The 21,559-nt window shown below is 41.0% G+C and overlaps 1 protein-coding gene and 1 long non-coding RNA gene across 2 annotated transcripts; one reads left to right on the top strand and one right to left on the bottom strand.

The window, feature by feature from the left end:
• Positions 1–2,529: 2,529 nt before the first annotated feature.
• On the top strand, positions 2,530–11,696 carry LOC119885406 (C->U-editing enzyme APOBEC-2-like; the record flags this gene model as incomplete). The annotated part of the gene is given in 3 exon segments (XM_038695431.1): positions 2,530–2,754; positions 4,545–4,853; positions 11,136–11,696. Coding segments are annotated over 2 exon segments (529 nt in total), but the record flags the coding sequence as incomplete, so codon positions are not given.
• Positions 11,697–17,666: 5,970 nt separating this feature from the next.
• LOC119886550 lies at positions 17,667–18,760 on the bottom strand. The gene is made up of 2 exons (XR_005441510.1): positions 18,623–18,760; positions 17,667–18,129 (listed from the first exon to the last, which is right to left on the bottom strand). It is a non-coding gene; the product is annotated as an uncharacterized LOC119886550 (long non-coding RNA).
• Between the last annotated feature and the right edge of the window lie 2,799 nt (positions 18,761–21,559).

Raw genomic sequence — 21,559 nt, 5'->3', positions numbered from 1 at the left:
TAGCTAACTGATTAGTTTCATCTGACTTGATTGATAGATATAACTGAGTATCATCTGCATAACAATGAAAGGTTATGGAATGTTTCCTGATAATATTGCCAAAAGGAAGCATATATAAAGTGAACAGGATTGGTCCGAGGACAGATTCTTGAGGAACTCCATGACTAACTTTGGCGTGCACGGAGAACTCATCGTTAACATGTACAAACTGCAAACCGATCTGATAAATACGACTTAAACCAGCTTAGAGCGGTTCCTTTAATGCCAATGAAATGTTCCAATCTCTGCAATAGGATCTGATGGTCAATGGTATCAAATGCAGCACTAACATCTAATAAAACCAGTACAGAGACAAGTCCTTTGTCTGATGCAATAAGGAGGTCGGTAGTAATTTTCACCAGTGTTGTCTCTGTGCTATGATGAACTCTAAATCCTGACTGAAAATCCTCAAATAAACTATTGCTCTGTAGAAAGTCACACAGCTGTTTGGCAACTGCTTTCTCCAGGACCTTAGAGAGAAATGGAAGGTTAGATATGTCTATAGTTTGCTAAAACATCTGGATCAAGTTTGGGCTTTTTCAGAAGATCACGCAACAAGCATCAATACAGTAAGAGATCCAAAAGTGACAATAAATACTAATAAGAGCTATTACAGTAGCATGCCCAGAATCAATAGGGTAAATACTTGGGGAAAGAATTAAGAGTTAACGAATAGTACAATCAATACAAGAGAATTGTAAGGAGATTGAAGAAGAGCACAGGAAGTGCAGAGGTTAGGGGATAGTGATATCATAAGGTGTTCTCAGAAGATATGAGTTTTCATTAGCTTCTTGAAGTTAGAGAGGGGCACCCCTGTTCTGATGGCATGGTAGTTTGTTTCACCATCGTGATGTTACAGATGAGAACAGCTGGGACTGAGATTGCTTTGTGTAGGGATCACATTGTCTACTGTATGCAGGTAGAGCTGAAACATGAAAATTAATGCAGTTTTTGTAATGCCATCAAATGTTTGTATTTAGAAAGTTGTTGTAACATGATTGATTGATTGATCTGGTCCTCTTGAAAATAAAGTTGCTAGTGTTTTGACAAAATGATTTGATTTTGAGTAAGGTTTGCTGCATTTTGATAGTTTGTGTATATAGACAATGTTTATTTGCATTTTGAAATGTAGAGTTTGTGTTTAAAGAACAAAATGTGGTTTTGAGCAGAAAATGTACTATTTGGCTAATTGTGTGAGGTAAGTGTGTTGCTGTGTTAAGAGTTTCAATGAAGTATCTTAAGTTCAGGTTAACGCTGATTAGCAACTGAAAAAAACTGTAAAATGCTTGATTTTCTTTTACACACTCAACTCAAGCTCAACCAAGACCAAAACAATGGATTTTTACTGCCAAATTTACAAATGACAATTATATCTTCTTTTTTTTTAAATAAACCGTACATTCTATAAAGTTACTATGAGATTGGTCATTCATCTTTTGTATTGAATTTCTGCAGCAAAGGAAACAAAATGCATGCATTTACTAAACCCACCAAAAGAAAAATTTATAAAAGCTTCAAACAAAACTACAATGCAAAGCATACTCTATGATCAATAATATAGTGTCTAATGTATAAGGGGCAGACCTGACATAAAATAATGCAGTTTCTGTAATTCCACCTGATATTAGTGTTTTTATGACATTGGGCTATGACGTTCCTGTTGGAAGAGAACAGGGGTTACTGTTTTGGTAGACATAGTGTATTGTGCATTATTGTATTTTGAAAATTAGAGTTGGAGTTTAGTTTACAATGTGTGATTTTGAGCATGAAGTTAACCTTTTTGCCAGTAGTGTGTTGTTGGTGTGTTAACAGTTTAGGAAAACTGTTAAAAGTATTGAAAGGATTATCATAGCGATCGTAAAAAAGGGTAACTGCATCAACAGTGAATTACAGGACAACATAGTGGCAGATAACACAATGTTTCAAAACATCAGCAAAGTGAGTCGATCTGCACTGGGTGAAGCTGCTATACAAAATTAACTCAATGTAAAACAAGTGAGGAACACACATTCACACTTTATACATTTGGGCACATGTGTGTATGTGAGTTTTACTGTACTACATGCATGACTAAACTTTATTGCATACTGATATGGCCTACCCACAGAAAACGCAAAAGACGCAAGTGTTTTTCACTTTTACAATCAGTGCGTAGTAGACATTTGTCTGTACTGTGTTGATGCAAAAACACAATTTTTTAAAAGAGTTTTGAAGTTTTGCAAGAATGGTTTGCTTGTTTTTGTTTTGCAAAACTAGCCAAGTGTTTGTGAAAAGCAATCAGAAAAAAAACTGTCAAATGATAACTATAGATAGTCTGAATAATAGAAGGGCTTGTTGTCACAGGAGCACTGGCCCCACTGCACAACACAGAGAAGTGAAAACGAACAGACAATATCAGATATGATTAAACAGTCCCATATAAGATTTGGATCATGTTAGAGTGTGAAAACTAAAATGCCAACGTTCTTTCATTTCTTCTGTTGTACACAGGGACCGGATTGATCCTTTTGCCTTTAAGTTCCAGTTCAAGAATGTGGAATACTCCTCGGGCCGCAACAAGACCTTCCTGTGTTACCTGGTGGATAAAGGGAACACAGCTGATGGGCTGCTGAGGGGCTACCTGGAGGATGAGCATTCCGGGTCTCATGCTGAGGAGGCATTTTTCATACAGTGCTTGCCACACTGCGACCCTGCACTCAAATACACAGTCACCTGGTACATACCTCTCTTTAACTGTAAGATGGTATGTGTTATAGAGAATGTGACAGATTTAAAGATTTTCAGTCTGGACAGTATTTTCCTTCTTTATATTATTTCTATTCTTTGTTTCTAATATTTTCTCACTGGCATTTGTAAAGACATGTTCGTCACTCCATTCTGCACGGAGCTCTGCTCTTTAATGTACAAATGAAGCTAACAGGTCAAATATCATCCCCAACAAACCTGTTGTGTCTAAACTGTAAACTTAACAAATGTCAGACCTGATTAACAATATATAAAACTCAAAATCTCTCTTCATGGTTATACATTATGTAGAAATGCATATGAAATGTATTATGCCTCTGTTGTAATACACACAGAAGTATTAATTGTACAAAAAATTCAAAGCTAAACAAACTTGGACAATCAAATTACATTGATATTGCAGTGACCCTCTGCCGTGACCCTCTGCTGGCTCCTGGATTGCAGTGTCCCCTTTACCTACCTTAAAGGGGCCTTAGAATGGAAAGCTGTATTTCCCTTGGCATAGTTGAATAAGAAGAGTACATCTAACTGACATACTGTGAGCCTCAAATGCTATTGTGTCCTCCTTCATATGTAAATCTCGTCCATGCAAAAGGACTGGAAAAACATCGGGGATCATTAATATTTACACCCCCAACATTTACATCGATCAGCTCATGTTCCATAGAAACGGTCTCAAGCTCATGGAGCTGGAGGTTGTTCAGTGTGACTCACAGAAAGTACTTTTATGGTTATGAAGGAGAGTCCTTTAACTCTCACATTAAGGACCACCTTTTTTCACCTACATAATATTGCAGAAATCAGGAACATTCTGTCAAAAAGTGATGCAGAAAAACTAGTCCATCCAGTTACTTCTAGGCTGGATTACTGCAATTTCTCATGTTATGGCATTACTACCTACAGCACCAGCTATACTGAAGGCTAGTTCAAATTAAACATCCTCGTTGTGCGAACATTATAACGTCGTCGACAGGACAGGAGGAGAATACCCCAAGCAATCCTTCTGCACCTCCGTTTGATGAGAGAGAGATGGGTGGCAGTGTGCTTCTATAATGGCCCTCTGTTTGAAAAGATGAGCTGTTTTTCAATGCATTTCCCCGTGCATTTGCTTGTTTCCGGTTTATACGGCAAACACCGAACTTCCTGTAAATGGCCTGAAAGTTCAAACCATCCAAAAAATGCTTTCACACCAGAAACGAACCGAACCATGGTTCAGTTTGATCCGGACCGAGACTACCTTTTCTCGTCGGACCAAATTTCGTTTGTTCCGGACTATGGTCTGGGGGAGGTTTCACACCTGTATTTTTGGTTCAGACTGAACTGAAAAGTCCGAAAGTCTGGACCAAACGAGGTAAATGTGAAAGCCCCCTTAAAGAGCACTGAATTCTCCTGATGGAAAGCTTTACTTGTTGCTCACACTACAGTAACCGCTTGCTGCTGCTAACTCTAGCTGCTGTTATCAGCTGGCTCTGAACCATCGGTCCAGAGCTTCTATATTAATGTTAGAGGTGTAAACACCAACACACCCCCAGTCCCAGCTGAATCAGCAATAGGACGGCTAGCTGCATGGCTAACTCAGTTGCTAGCGGCAGCTACTGTTAGCAGCAGTTAGCTGAGTTTCAGTATAACCAGAGAATAAAGTTATGAAGTTGTGTTTTTGACATTTTTCACATAGCAGGCGCATTCAGCGCTGTGCAATATCTATATTAATGCACTTATTGGAAAATTACAAGTATTTCATTCTGCCACCTTCCACTCAGGTATGTGTCTTCCAGCCCCTGCTCTGCTTGTGCAGCAAAAATAGCTGAAGTGTTAAAGGCCAGGAAAAACGTCAAGCTGAGCATCTTTGCTGCTCGGCTGTTTGAGTGGGAGGATACAGAGATCCAGGCCGGGCTGAAGGCCCTGCACGCTGCTGGGTGTAAGCTGAGGGTGATGAAGCCTCTGGACTTCTCCTATACCTGGGACACATTTGTGGAGAGCGAGGAACAACCTCTGAACCTGTGGGAGGACTGCAAAGAAAACTACGAGTATTACCACGAGAAGCTGGCTGACATTATACAGTGACCACAGTAAGTGTTGACAATGAAATTTACCAGTCCCTTTCTGTTTCACTGTAACCAGCCCCCCAGATTCTGTGTCCCACTGTAACCAGTCCCTTAGCCTCTGTGTCCCACTGTAACCAGCCCAGTCAGTCAGGTAAAACATCCTCAGTGAACCTCAGGAATTGTCTTGAGTAGTTAAAGATTCAGTGTGTAATATTTCTGAGGATCTATTGACAGAAATGTTATATGAGATCCATAACTATGTTTTCAGTGGTGTGTAAAGACCTTACATAATAAGCCATTATGTTTTTATTACCTTAGATTGAGCCATTTATATCTACATAACCGCAGGCCCCCCCTTCCATGGACGTCGCCACGTTGCATCATCATGGTTCTACAGTAGCTGAAAACGAACAAAAAGCGCTACAGAGCGCTTTTCGTCACTAAGTTATTCTTGTTCTACTTCTGGTAGAAGCCAGGCACTGCAGACACTCATCACTATGTTGAATACGTATGTTAGAAAAACAAGAAGTAGTAATAATATTCTGCAGGGGTCTGCAATAAGTTTTACATCAGAGCAATATTTTCAACCGTTAGATCGTGGATGAGAATATAAGCCATAATATTGATATGCATTGCCATGTTGTTCAGTTAGCGCAGTTGGTAAGGTGCAGGGCTAACAACCTCAAGACTTTTTTTCCCTCTCTTCAACAAATGGATTCTGAAGCGAATGTTTCTCAAGTCAAGGCATGTGCTGCACTGTTTTTGTTTCAGTGTTTGATCCACATCCATCAACCTACAGACGCTTTTGCATTTCCCTAGTATCTCCAGGCAAAGGACATTTAGGGGAATCACGTTCTCTGACGGCTTCAGAGATGTGTCAAGCAGGCTACAGACTCTTTTAATGTTGTTCAGAATTTTTCAAAGTAAAAGCTCAGTTCAACTCCAACTACATCATTACAGTAAACAAGCTTCTCACACTTTCATCTATCAAAATACCATAATCTGACCATGGTCCAGATATTATTGTTGGCGGGCAGTTTTGGTGAGGATACATAATCACAGAGAGAATTAATGCGTTTTCCCTAAAAACCAGAGAAAACACAGGCAAATGGAGCTTCCCGCTACTTAACCTAAAATCCAACTATGTAACTCAGCCCCAGTCTTCATGAAGCGTGGCAGGCTGCTAACCAACCCAAAACCACTCAAGTGCAAATTTTGGGGGGAAGGGGGAAAAGGGACACTACAAATCCCATCCGATGAAACCCATAAGGAAAGACGCTAATACTACCAGGGGATCACTCCTAGACTGGTCTCCTTATTAAGGGCGTTTGGCATTACAAACAACTAAGCACTCAACTAAAGTAGATTTAATAAATAACAATAGAATAATGCACATTAATTCACTTAAAAACAGACAAAAGCTGTGCTATCTTTGTTTGTTAGTTTGTTATGAGTAACTCCCAGGCCACAAAAAAGAAGTACGCCACATGCCAAACTTAACAATAAGAAACTGAAATGTATTAAAGTAATAGTAAATGCAGTGAGGTGTGGAATTCATTATCAGTAATGTTTGAAAGCCCATGAAGGCAGTGACTGATGTGAGGTGCTACTGCTGCTGCTTCATATTAAAACCAAACCACAGAGTGGCTTTTATTGTGAAACAGCCACAGGAAATTCCATGTATTTGTGAGTGGTGCCATTTCTACCTAAAAATTACTCAATACAGCAAAACATGAACCTGTTAACTTTTGTCAGTGGAGTTTTAAATTAGGTTTAAGGCAGCTTTGAGTGTTGCAATGAAATTCAGACTGGATGGTTTGGAGTACACCGTTTCATCAGAACCTTTGAAACGTTTTGGGGGAGCGCAGTAGGAAAGGCCATAGCACAACTGGCAGAGGATTTACATGGATTCTTTAGTGTGATCATTGCAAAAATAAGTCAGACGGTATGAATGCTTATTAGAAAATAAGCCTACTTCTCACTTGATTGTTTGAAGTCTTCCTCAACACATCATGAAGTTCATTTAGTAAATTATGGTCCCATTTAGAGGAAAATAGACAGGGTATGTTTTAGTACGGGGCTACCGTGATTCAGAAGTGACTACCACAATGACCAGTCAATCAGGATAGAGGCGATTCGTATCAGCTGCACTGTGCACATTTAACTAGCCATGAACTTGTTTTTTTGGGAGCTGTCTTTTTCTTCTCTTTGACACGTTAACAGTGGGTTTTCACTTAATTTATACTCAATAATATTATAAGTCATATTCTACAACAGTCGTCAAAAAATGTCAGTCAGCAGTCAGTTGTCCTAAAACCTCTTCCTGAGCTGATCGGTTTGCCAGAACTTCCTTGAGGCCAATTGAAAGTCATTCTCCATATCCGAACTCCTCCCACACTTGGGTTTTTGCTCCAGCAACCAAGCTGCAGCTCCTCTGGCCTCCTGGTACCTGCTTTAGGAGACGCCTCAGCCAACCAAGCCCAAAAGGCCTCCTTCCTCAACTTGACGACTTCCTTCACCACCGGTGTCCAGCAGTGCGTTCTTAAGTTACCCCACAACAGGCCAGGAGCTTCTGACCACAGCGCCTGCCAGCCACCCCTACAAAAGAGGCTTTCAACTGTCCTGCAGTGACAACAGACTCTTTCACGTGTTGGCAGCTAGGACTTCTTGTGTCCTCCTTTCTCCATGGATAGACTGTAGACACTGAGTCTGCATTTCGTCAGGATCTGTCTCTGTATCACTGACAGGGACGAGATACTTGCTAGTTACAGTATATTCCAAATAGCAACTATCACAATCTCTGCATCCCCTCAAGTACACAACCTGGGCGTCATCATGGACTTCACCTTCTCCTTCCAACAGCACATCAAAAACACTACTAAAACTGCCTTTTACCATCTTAAGAACAACTCCAGGCTCCGACAGTGCCTCTCCAACTCTGTAGCTGAGACCCTCATCTCCTGTGGAACCTGGTTCCACAGGAGAGGAGCTTGATAGCTGTACGCTCTGGCTCCTAGTCTACTTTTGGAGACTCTAGGAACCACAAGTAACCCTGCATTCTGGGAGCGCAGTGCTCTGGTGGGGTAGTAAGGTACTATGAGCTCTTTAAGATAAGATGGTGTCTGACCATTAAGAGCTTTGTAGGTAAGAAGAACTTTTGGAGACTCTAGGAACCACAAGTAACCCTGCATTCTGGGAGCGCAGTGCTCTGGTGGGGTAGTAAGGTACTATGAGCTCTTTAAGATAAGATGGTGTCTGACCATTAAGAGCTTTGTAGGTAAGAAGAATGATTTTAAATTCTATTCTGGATTTTACTGGAAGCCAATGCAAAGAAGCTAAGACAGGAGAAATATGATCTCTTTTCCTGGTTCCTGTCAGAACACGTGCTGCAGCATTCTGGATCAACTGAAGAGTCTTAATGGACTTTTTCGAGCAGCCTGATAATAAGGAATTGCAGTAATCCAGCCTAGAAGTAACAAATGCATGGACTAGTTTTTCTGCATCATTTTTAGACAGGAAGTTCCTGATTTTCGCAATATTACGTAGGTGAAAAAAGGCGGTCCTTGAAATTTGCTGGAGTCGCATCCTTAAATTTAGAATCAGACAATTCAATTCAATTTTATTTATATAGCGCCAAATCACAACAACAGTTATCTCACAGCGCTTTTCATAAAAGAGCAGGTCTAGACCGTACTCTATGATGCTATTTATAGAAGCCCAACAATTCCCACCAAGAGCAAGTACTAGGCGACAGAGGCAAGGAAAAACTTCCTTTAAGAGGCAGAAACCTCGAGCAGAACCATGACTCAGGGTGGGCGGCCATCTGCCTCGACCGGTTGGGGGCGTCTAGTTCAGCAATACCAACTCAAAAGTTATCAAACAGTGGTCAGATGAAGAGGGATTCTGTGGGAACACCACTAAATGTTCAATTTCAATACCATTCACCAAAACAAGGTCGAGGGTGTGGTTAAAACAATGGAATCTAACGAGAGATAAACGCAGTACTAAAGCTGTCATTCTCAACGTCCACATGAATATTAAAATCCCCTACAATAATAACTTTGTCCGTTTTAAGGACTAAAGTTGACAAAAACTCTGCAAATTCAGATAAGAATTCCGAATACAGGCCAGGTGCTCGGTACACTATAACGAAGAGAATTGGTTGCAGTGATTTCCAACTTGGGTGTGAAAGACTAAGAACAAGACTTTCAAATGAGTTGTAATTTAGTTTAGGTTTAGAGCTGATTAGTAGGCTAGAGTCGAAGATAGCTGCAACTCCACCTCCTCGGCCTGTGCCTTGAGGAATGTGAGTATTAATATGACTGGGAGGGGGGGATTCATTTAGGCTAACATATTCTCCATCACACAGCCAGGTTTCAGTAAGACAAAATAAATCAATATCATAATCTGATATTAGTTCATTTACTAGTACACCTTTAGAAGAGAGAGATCTGATGTTTAAGAGTCCACATTTAACTCTCCTATTCATTTGCACTATTGCTCTTGTGGTTTTAATTTTTATGAGGTTTTTATGCACAGCTCCTCTTCTGTTTACCTTTTTAAATAATTTCGATGGTCGGGGGGCAGACACCGTCACTGTAGGATTTTCACTAAGTAACTCCTGAAATGGAGGAGCAGAGAAGTGTGTTAGACTGCGACTCTGCGTAGGGTTTTGGGTGGGTAACTGCTGAAAAAGAAGGGCAGAGAAGTGTGTTAGACTGCGACTCTGCCTCCTGGTCTCAACTCTGGGTTGTCATGGATTTGGTCCACTAATAAACTTGGCCAGATTTCTAGAAATGAGAGCTGCTCCTTCCCAAGTGGGATGGATGCCGTCTCTCCGGATCAGACCAGGTATTCCCCAGAAAGTCTGCCAATGATCAACAAAGCCCACATCGTTTGCTGGACACCACCTCGACAACCAGCGGCGGAATGACGACATGCGGCTATACATGTCATCACTGGTCAGATTTGGCAGGGGTCCAGAGAAAACTACGGTGTCCGACATTGTTTTTGCATATGTACACACCGACGCAACATTAATCTTAGTGACCTCCGATTGGCGTAACCGGGAGTCATTACCGCCGACGTGAATAACAATCTTACTGTATTTACGTTTATCCTTAGCCAGTAGTTTCAAATAAGACTCAATGCCGCCCGCTCTGGCCCCAGGGATGCACACAAATGGAGCTACCAATGATCAGAGTTGGTTTCTCAGCGGATGAGTCGCTGAGTGGGGAAAATCTGTACAGGTTGATGATGCCCCGTGGGCTTTGAATGCTTACGACTATTCCTCCTTCGGACAGACACCCAGCCACCCCTTCCTGGCTGCACAGGAGATGCCGGGGGACGGCTACCACAGGCTAACTCAGGCCGTTCCGCACCGACTACCGTGGACTTGGTAGCTGCAGTAGCTAAAGACTGATCTACCAAGGTGCGGAGCCGGACTTCTAAATCACTGAGCCTCGCCTCCATGTCTACAAATACACTACACTTATTACATTACGCTTACCGCAGTAGGTCAGCAACGTGTTGCCAAAAACAACAACATTAATAATAAAACTAACTATAAAACAATCATAAAAAGATGCAAGTTTAAAAAAAAGTGTGTCTTGAGAAGAGCTTTAAAAATGTCAAGAGTCTGGGCTTCCCTGAGTTCAGGGAAATCCCAGCAGGTAAAATGCACTGTCCAGGACGTGCTCAGTGAGCCAGGATTCTGTAAAACAGAGGGCGGCAGATAGGCAGAAGTCTGAGTTAGTTCTGTTGAGGAGAAGCAGTTTGTTCATTTTGTTGACCAGAGAGCAGACATTCGGCAGGTGGATCAAAGGGAGCACAGTGTGAAAACCCCACTGTCTAAGTTTAACCAGTGCGCAGGCACGCTTCCCCCTTCGGCGTCCCTTATAGATCCTGTACAGAGCTGCTGCTCCTCCAACTAATAACTTCGAGAAGTTCCAGGTTCGATAAAGAGCGGTGGAATAGCGTGAGCAGTTGAAAGTCTCTGGTAAATGTTACCAGAAAGGGACGGCAGAAAAGTGTATAAACAATAATGTTTTGGTTTGATTTGTTCAGTTGTCCAGAATGGCATCTTTTGTTAATTAAATCATTGGGTTTCCCCTGATTAATATTTGGAAAGAAGTGCTGTAACAGTTTTGGGTGTTCGGGTGATCAGGACCACTATAGACACTTGTGGGGTTCAGTTCTTCAGTTTGTAGTGCCTGAAATCTCAGTGTGCAGGTTCAATTTCAGATGTCACCAAAATTATTAAATGTTAATAATCAATGAAAAATCTCTCTGTCTCTCTCTCCACAGGAGTCCATTTGGGGATGTGGGCACCTTCAAACATCACCATTACTTCTAAGATAATTCATGTTGATGATATTATTGAGTTTAATACATAGTGCATATGAATCTGTGGGAGTATAGCATACCACGACATCTGGCAGTGATCCCAACTCTGGGACTGTCCAAGTCTCAGACATTAGTGCTTTTCAGTACTTGTTAGGCATGTGTTTTTATTTTTGTTTAGTTCTTTGCACATTTTTTGAAGACAGTGATTTTAAGGGGTGCTAGAATATTTACAGTTTGAAAAGGTAAATGACTGAAGAGAAAGACATGTTCACATTCAGCATGTCCTTTACATAGAAAATGAGAGAAACCTGGATATCAGCTCTCTGTATGATTGTATGATTCCTCCACATTCAGCATCTGAGCTTCGGTCACCTCTGAGTTATCTCAGCAACAGACCCTCAGGTTCTGGGGTTAATCCAGCCGTTTTGTTTAAAGTACATGATGTTTAGATCCAAATAATGTATCTGTATTTGCCTTTTGCCTCCTGTCTGTTCTTTCAGTAATAAACAGATATCAGAAGTCTGTTGCCGTTTCTTCTCTTCACACTCCACCAGACAGCAGCAGATCTTTCATTGGTGGCTGACTAAATCAATCGCAACTTCCTTTGCCACAGTCTTTTTGTAATGTTTCTGTCAAACTTAAAGAGGTGGTATTCTGCTTTTTGGCTTTTCCCCTCTCCTTTATTGAGTTATATCTCTTTTTTGTGCATGTAACAGGTTTGCAAAGTGAAAAAGCCCAAAGTCCAGCCCAAAGGTAGTTCCCATCTCCCACAGAAAGTTCTGCTCTGAACCGCTTCATAACAGCTCGTTTGTTGTCCAGCCCTTCACTTCCTTTACTTTTGACGTCACAATGAAAACGGGGTCATAAAGCTTGCCAAGCGGCTAGCGGGTCAGGCACGCCCTCAAACCAAGCTAGTCTGAGCGGAGGCCCTTTGGCTCGACTCGCCTTTGTTTGGGTTTCCATTGTAGAAATGTTGGACCTGTACCTGCTTCCAGGTACTTTTTTTCATATAACCTCACCTCCGTCGAGGTTCCAAGCGAGCTGAGGGAAACTAAAATGTAACGTGAAAACAGACAGACTGCTGATTGGTCAGAGAGAATATTCACTATTCACTGCATCATCATTGCTGCACCAGACAGAGGCCAGCAACAGAAAGTTTTATATGTTACAGTTTCCATATGGAATTTCATCACTAAATCCACTTCTGAGAAGTTTTGAGGTGAGAAATCAGCTGTGTAGATTTCCAATATTGACAGTTTTAGAGAAGTGATGGCAGAACAAAAATGTGCTTGAATATTTTCGGAGTTGAGGAGCTCAGCAAGTGGCTGCGGGGGAAGCCTGCTGTGACCCGCGGGAGGAGCGTGTGAGGCCGGCCAGCCGCCCGCTCACAGAGCGCTCTGCTCCCGCCGTCACACAGACCGCTGCAGCAACAACGGCAGAGGAAAACACAGCTGGAAGCTTTTCATACCGCTTATCTGTCTTTACATTCTGAGGAAGGTTGAAACGTTTCAACTTAAAAAAGAGAAAGCTGTGTGGATCGCTGGTGTGTGTGTCGCATTGAACATTACGTCGCGGCAGTTGTGTGTGGCGTCGCTATGACAACAAGCTACGTACTTCCTCTGGGTGCTATCTGCAATGGAAACGGAGCAGGGCCGAGCAGAGTCGAGTCTATCGATTTGCGCTATGGTAGCATTTTTCGGCAAGGCAGCATAGATCGTCAGAAACACCGGCAACAGTTCAACATTTAGTCCTAAAAGACGATGCAACTCTGGAAATTCACAATCACAACCTGAAAGTATTCTTTATTGGTTGTGAACTATATTTAAAATAAACACGGCAATGTAACTTCACAGACTGTTGAAGTGCGGAGTTGTTGTAAACGTTGGCTAATACAGCTAGTTATAGCTATAATGCTAATGTTACACCTGATGTGAAAGCTACTGAGCAAACGTTCAAATTGTTTGGCCAATTTTTATGTAAAATTGAGTTGAAATATGGTGATTTTTTAGTGGTTTATGGTCAGATGTGGAACAATGATGTTGTGGACTTGTGAGTAACTTCTACCATCTGCTAGGTTACGGTCGCAGTCTGAAGCAGCTTTGATTTGGATCACACTACCTTGTTTCTTACGACCCGCCCTTCTCTGCTTCTGATAGGCTAGTAGTCCTTACCTGGGAACTGCACATGTGCAACTCCCAACAAAGATTTTGTACAAGTAAGATGCATCACTCTGTAGCTCAAGAGCAGATCGTACAGCTGCAGCAATGTGCAGTATGAAAAAAATATGGTGTTTTTTGAAAATTAAATCATGTAAACCTGTTCTGGTACAACCTCTAACATTTTGAACCTGAAAATGAGCATAATACCACCTCTTTAAACACAGGAAACCAGAGCGCAGACACCATGGCTGAGCAGATTCCGAGTTTATTTACAAAAAGTTAATGATTTAAAAGCAGAGGCAAAGAAGGCAGTCCAAAATGCACGACCCATAATCCCCAATCCCCCAGATTAGTCCATTACCTATCTTAAAAAAAATTTAAAAAAAGCAATAGTCCACACAGAGAAGGCAGGCAAGAACCAAAATACTAAATCCACGGTAATCCAACATAACACTGGGAAACAGGGAGGGAAGCTTGACACTGAATGAAGGGAATGAGACAGTCTCACAAAGATGGGAGGAAACATGCAGACTATAAACCACAGAGAGGGCAGGAGAGGCCACCTCTGTGCTACTCTGGGGTAGAGAATTAGAGGATGAAAAACTGGGCAGCAGTGACTCAGTGGAGCTGGATCACAGAGAGGCACAATGATGGTGAAATCCACGTCTCCTTCTGGAAGGCTTTACCGAAGGTTAATAGGAAGGTGACCCCGTTTCTTGTGCGGGGGTTGGCAGGCTGACGGGCAGGCAGGGAAGTAGACGTAGCTAGCAGCCGATGCACCAGCAGGCTGGGAATCCGTCTCTAATCAGCTCAGGAGCTGAAGCTGGTGAAAGGTTAGCCATCATTGTGGTAGTTTCAGGGCCAGATGGCTGCAGACTCATAACCCCTCTATCTTGAAACCCTCAACAAATCTATCCTGCATTTCCCTTACACGTGGGCAGACAAGACACACATTTTCAACTAGGACAAAAGGTTGTAACGCCATAAAAATTGGGCTCTGTTAAGACTACTCATTCATAATTGGGCATCTGGTGCCTGAGGGTGAAATTCAGCAACATTGTAGAGCTTGTGGTTGTTCCAACACACACAGATTTGTCCATTACCTATCTTAAGGGCAAATTTTCAGAGCACAAACGAAAGTATTAAGAACTCTTCCCTGATGTGCAACTGCTCCCAAAACATTATTTAGAGCACTATCCTGATAAGGATGTTTGGACGTCTTGTGGGACTCTGTGAGGCCAAACACAGTTTTTTAAAGCAGGTTATGCGACACGCCAATTGCTTTAAAAACGTGCCCCTCTCACTTGCTTCTAAACATCAGCTTTTGAGATACTCAGTTTTGAAAAAACTTCCCTAGGAGGTTACAAAATTCTTAACAGTCCCTCTGAATGATTTAAAATAATAGCTCAGACTACATACTTCCCTGGTACAACAGAAGTTGACCAGTCGAGCAAAGGTGTAAATTTCAGAAATGGGACAATAGTTGCTCATGGGTCTACAAGCGGCTGGCCAACTTTGGCGCAATCCTTCAGATTTGTGTTGTTTTGAGTCCACCTCCTCGAGATCCACTGCATGGCCCATTGTCTTCCCCATGCCCCTGTTTGCTTCTGATACTCAGCTACAGCTGGACAGGGCTAACACTGCTTTCAAAGAAACTGGAGCTTTGTTGAATCCTGATACTAAATATGTTATTTTTGTTTAAAACCCTGCCCCACCTATCCAGCAGGTGAAACAGCTGAGACACTAGGATATATAGAGTTGACCTCCTCATAGAAGTAAGGAAAAGACAAGCACCAGGTGGCAGCAATGATGGACAAGACCTTTGCATACAGAAGGCAGGAGGTATGATTAAGAAATTGTTCAAGGATAGGCCAGCTATAAAAATAAAACCCACCTTCACCACTTTAAAAATCTTTGTCAATGTTTTTAAAGCCCAAACTCTTTAATATGATAGTTTTGAAACAAACTCTGAGAGCCAGGTTTCTGTTTTTTCTGTCTCTCTGATTATCTGGGACTTTACACCTGCGCATTTGGCGGCAGCCGTCTGAAGATTTTCGTTTTGGGGGGGGGGGGGCGTAACGCAAGAAACAGAGAGCAGAGGGGGTGGGGGCTAGTAAGAGATGTCATTGGGCCGGCCCAGTGTCAGTATAGAAAATTACCCAACGGGCCGCTGTCCATGTTTTATGGGCCGATCGTTGGCCCATTTATTTTTTTTAAAACAGTTATATAAATAAATAATTCACATTATACCGGCCCCAAAGGTGCGTCGGGCCACTGGGCATTTGCCCGGTACGCCAGATTACCAGTCCAGCCCTGTTCATTAACCTTCGATGCTGCCCCGTTAAAGATTATATGCCTAGTAGCTGCGCACATGCTGCTGCTGCTGTACTGCAAGTGGCCGCACACTTTCCTGCAGTTATTCCTTCAAAGAGTTAAAACCTCTGTGTGAGACCATTTATTTTCCACAACTGCTAGATTTTTCCTGTGAGAATAATCCTTTTATGCACCTGGAGTCTTTTCTCAGAGGCAGAAAGGGTACGTTCACTGCTGAACAACAAAATTAGTGGACTGAAAAAAACAACGAGAGACTTTCTCAGAACACATCAAAATTAGTGTGTGTAAGTGTTTAACGCATAAAACGACATAATGAAATAGATCTCATTGTACAATCCAGAGTCAAATTCCTTAAAATAAAGCTGATTCTTATTCTGAAGTCCGCTCTGGTTTAATCATTTCTGACATATCGACTGTAACTAGAGACAAGCAACTCGCAGATATATTTAGAATATGTCAAACTATAGTTTAATCGTCATTAATATTAGCACGCCTCCACTGATTATGTAAATAATATTTACAGTAAGTAGGGAGAAATGAGGACCGTTCACTAGAAGTGCCTCACTGTTTCAGAATAAATCTAAAATCACGTGTGTCAGCGTAACGTTAGCCTCCACTACTCGCCTACTGTAACATGAAACATCTTGCTGTGACCCGGGAGAGTGCAGTGAAAAACGGGAGGTCTGGTATGAATGTTTTCAGGAGAGAAGTGATGAGTGCTGTGATTATTATTTATGTCATGTAATTGACGTGACAAATTAACAACTCCCCGGGAGCACTGAGTGTGAGCGCTACCAGAAGCTAGGGAGCTCCTCACCGTGGCTCCGGCAGAGCCGCTCTGAGCTCTGGCAGAATGTGGTCAGCTGATGTTTTGTTCTGTGGTGCTGCAGCGTGCCCTCTGGTGGGCAAACTAAGCAACATGACATGAGGGAAGAATCCTACTCTGTTTCTCTTTTTTAATAATCATATCGACTCTTATAAACACAGATGCAGATACATCTGCAACTAGCTTATATCGGCCAATAATATCTGCAAAACGATAAATCGGTCGGGCTCTAGAAAGAATATTCCCATTGCACTGGACGTGTCATTGACACAATAATACAGTAATAAAATCAAACAGGAGTAGTAAGTAAAGGTTATCGTTGCATGCTCCTGCGTGGCTAAGCTGTCTTATAGTAAATATGATGGCAATTAAACTTTCTCAGTAACAAAATGTTTCAAATGCGTGTGTGATTATTTTGCATTCTTGTGTGACTCTTAAGGCTGACTATTGCTGTAACCTGCCACATTGACGGAGGAGAAAAAGAGCATTTATTTTATTGGAGTAATATAGGGTCTTACACAGCTAGGAGAAAAAGCGACTCACAGGTGTCGCAGGATAAAACTGAATTCACTCCCTTCTTCTTTACCTATGAGAAACTTGTGCTCAAGTAGCTTATTTTATTTCCCCCCGTCATAGCCTACAGGACCCATCAGGCAGTGAAAAAAATAAATAAGACCTACATTTAGAATCCTTCCTGTTAACTGTGCATTAAAAACAATGTTAATAATTTGTCCATTTTATTAACATGTCCAATGTAGCGGGGTGGGGTTTCTTGGCAAATGTGATTGCCTCCTATCAAAAGACTGTCTGCTTAACATGAAAGCGTGATTATGTAGATCCGCCGATGTTTTATTTCTTCCTATACTTTAGCCTAATATGAGGCAAAACTGTTCACAGAGAGGAGCTTTATTTTATTCCTGAAGTTATAGCCTACAGGTTTGTGTTTTCTTAACCGTTAGCTACTAAACTGCCTTCTAGTAGCCTAAATAATGGCAATTAACAAAATGTTTCAGTTGCGTGAGTGATTATTCTTTTCATTCTTATTTGACTCCAAGGATGTGAAATAGGCTAAATGAACAGATAGCATGTGTAGCATATAGGCGTGGTTACAGAAGATAAGGTTTTGACTGAAGGAGGTGTTGAAAAGGCAAATAATGAGACTGAGGCCGATAATTATATTTGGTGTTGGTACCATATTTTATGTGGAAACAAGGACAAAAAAAAAAACAAACAACCACCCCCAAAATATTTACAATCTGCAGAAACGTTGGTTTTGATAGAGTGCACTTGAGGAAATTCAGTTCCGTTGACTCAGTAGTTCACAGAAACAATACAGCAACAAATTGAGGAGTACTCAGATTTAAGGACAGTCACAACACACTATAGGACATTTTCTTTTGTTCATGAAAGATGAACGCTACGTCCAAATGACGAGAATGATCCGTGGAACGCAAATAGTCCATAAGCCAAGGCTTACTGAATGGCCGTGTGTGTGAATGAGAGTGGAGGGGGTGAGCAAAGCTGCAACAGCCTCCTACCAGACCCTACAGGGGGCGATGAGTTTATTGGGGCAGGTTCTGTTCCAGGTAGTAGTAGCAGCTCACCATCAACTGACCCGCAACTGGCCTCACCTGGCCTGTATTAAATAAACAGTACCCATGGTTTAATCACTCCTCATTATTTAGTTTATCTATTAGCTAGTTTTATGTTTTATGTGTACACAATAGCATGGCATAAGTAATTGTTACATGACAACTTGTACAAAAGTACTTAAATGCATGTAACACCCAGAAATGTTAGGGTTATTTACAACATAACATTCCAGTCAATACAATTGATAATTTTGTCACTTAGTATGTAAATAAAGCATTTAAATACTTAAAGCTATAGCATTGAAAACAAAGCGCTAGGTTTGCATTATCATTCATTGAACCCAATAAAAACTCCATAGGAGCTATGGAAAGCAAATGCTACTAGCATTGCTAATGCTACCAGCCACCACAGCCCCTTGAATTACATTGAGATGGCTAAGGCTGTTAGCATTGAGCTAGCAGAAACTTCAACATAATAGATAGCATGGCTAATGCTATTAGCAACATGCCAGTGGACACAACAACAAACAGACTCACCAATTCCCACAGATATTCAACACACTGCGGCTTCTAAAGACCACGGTAGTGGGCACTACAAATACACAATCGCATTCTAGAGTCAAACGAGCATTTAAGATGGAAAATAAGCAAAAAGACCATTGTTTGTGTAGAGACATACCGAGTGCAGCTACTCCGGTGGTTTCCCCCTCACACTACTGATTGGGGAAACTCACCTCGGCTTGTAAAACGCGCTCGACCGCTATGATAGGTTGAAAGCGTTCACTGAAACTACCATGTGACTCAAGGGTGTGTCTGGTGGTGTGTTCAGGTGACTGAGAAAAAAAATGGGACCAGGGAATTTTAACCTGGGTTACACATGCACAAAGTCCAAATATTTAGGCCTATTTATAACTAGCCTACATCGTGTTTTTTTATTTTCTTTCTTTTCATTTATAATATAAAATAGGCTACTGTGTTAGTAGCTTGCATTAGCCTAAAACAGTGTGCTTGAATGAATTGTTAAAACTCCTTATAGCGCAATCAATGTCTATAAACATATAGTAGAATCCTATTAAGACACGAGACCGTTTTATCTGTTAGGCTATCCATAGGAAGTTTTGCGTGTCTCCCCTTAAATGCGAGGAGAGCGTATGTGGTATATGATAGGCTACTGTAGGCTATCTTCTGTATTTTTGATCTTTCATCATGGGGTGTGTTTGTGTGTGTCACTCGTAATGGTTAATCCTATGTATTCTAACATGGTATTCAACCTTCCATATGATAGAGGAAGGACAAGAAATCCTATAACCTAGTATTTTACATATTCTGATGGTTATCATGCTGAATAGACTTCCTACAAAACACTGCATAAACAGCTGTTAAAGAAAAGGCGTAAGGATTATCGATACTGTGATAGCACAGTACTTGAGCTTTTCTTTATTATCAAGCCATTTAAACTTCTGTTTTTTACGGTATCACATCTGACGTATTTTGTTTACTAGCTAATAATTAAGAAGTTGCAGGCAAAACACATGATCGGTCTAAGAAAGTAACACAGAAGAGGACAATACAGTAAGTAGAAATAAATATTATTACAATATAGGTGGCAACAACTAACGCCACTTCCCTAGCAAAGGTTGTGATCTATAAAAAACAAACTTGTTGAAGATATTGGAAATGTGCATCCTGTAAGTAAACTCAGAACCACGCGTACGCACATAAAGAGCAGAAATGAGAAACGGCGACTCACATGGCAGAAGGATGAAACTGTTTGAAATGAATAGGCCAACTACTGTGTAAAATAAATCGAAATATTACCTCTGAGTAGTATAGGCTTAAAGCCTATCTAAATAATCAGACACTTGTTTGATTGATTTTCCCTGAAGTTCGCTATAAAAAAACATAATTTAAGATAATTTGCGGCGCACAAAAAGAACCATGACTGAGGATAATAAACATAAACGGAGATATCTGTTTCTGCAAAAGAACACCTCATATGTTGTACAGTTTAATCAGGAATCATATTAATTACTTGTATGCAGTAAAATTTATTCTCATAAATAAGGTGAACAGGAGGACAAATTGCATTTAAAATGATGCCGTCAGTCGAGCAAATACTAGTGCATACTGTTCTGTAAAGGCTAAGTGCAGTAACTACGCAAACACTGAAACTGAGAAAAATGCCTTTAAAGATTTAAGACTAGCCAGTCAAACATGTTGCGGTTAGATCAGTGGTAATGCATTCATGCAATACCTTCTTAGGAAGACATTTTTTATAGATAAAAAACAGGACCACAGATGTGCTCTTTGACTCTAGTAGATACTGCACTCTGCAGTACTACACAAGTAAGTAGTGTGTGTGACGTCTCATTTTGTAGCTTCTCTTTCAGAGTTTGCCTCCTTTTCTTCCCACAGTCAGTGCGTATTAATATTAATTCCACTGACCATTTATAGGCAATTGTAGGTGTTTGATGGGATCGGACATGGCGCCTCACATACGCCACATTTCAAGTTGATTTTAATTTATAAAGGGAACTTGCTTACAAGTGTGCATACGCACGGTTTTATAAGTCTGAATATTTTTTGCTGTATTCCATTTTTGGCTTTTGGAAGCACGTACACTTTCAGTGAAGTTTCTACGTACAGTTTTATAAATGAGACCCCTGTTCTGCATCCCCACAGGTTTTACCACCCCCTACTGCCATACAGGTGTAAAAGCAAGGCTGTTGGCTTCCAGTGGAATTTGAGGACCTTATAGCCTATCAGCTTAAAGGCCGTCCCTCAGAAATCCCATGATGCATAGCGGTGACGGGAGTTTTGTTAAAATTTATTAAAATGCCTCCTATTTGCTTGAAATACAAAAGATACTTTTACTACAGAAAAACAGCGCAGTTCTCAAACACAGAAGGCTACCTAGTTTGCTTTAATTGACAAAGTATACTTAATGCACAAATTCACCTCTTGATCGCTAATAAAATGCAAAGGCGTAACATTATAACTTCTCATAACGCATCAGTTGTCACTCCAGACACCCTGATTGATCTTGTACACAAGTTTCTGAATTCTGACGAGACGCCGCAACACATGCTGACAAAATCAGACACTATATTGAGCAATAAAAAGGCTTTTGAACTAAAAAACAAAACAATTGCCAAAAGATTTCAAGTCGTGTACATGAAACGCAGAGTTTTTCCTGATCTGAGAACTTTACCATTCAGCTTTTGAAATGGCTGTTAGAGAGACTATGGCTTTGATTTTAGACTACAACACCCTTTTAGTCTAATTGTGTCAGGTCCTTTAAACAGCGGTAAAACATATTTTGTGAAAATTTTGATTGAAAATGCTGTTTATATTTTATTCGTGTTGGCAACCATTGTATGACCAGTTATTGAAAATAAGAAATGTGAATTTTGTTGAGGGTTTGCCATTGTCTTTATGCGATGATACATTGCTACCTGTAGATAAAAACTATTT

Source organism: Micropterus salmoides, unplaced genomic scaffold, assembly GCF_014851395.1.
Source record: "Micropterus salmoides isolate LMB-PRFRI ecotype aquatic unplaced genomic scaffold, ASM1485139v1 Ms_hic_scaffold_4, whole genome shotgun sequence".
Lineage (NCBI taxonomy): Eukaryota > Metazoa > Chordata > Actinopteri > Centrarchiformes > Centrarchidae > Micropterus > Micropterus salmoides.
The sequence above is the reverse complement of the archived record's forward strand: the minus strand, read 5'-3'. Positions and strand labels throughout refer to the sequence as shown.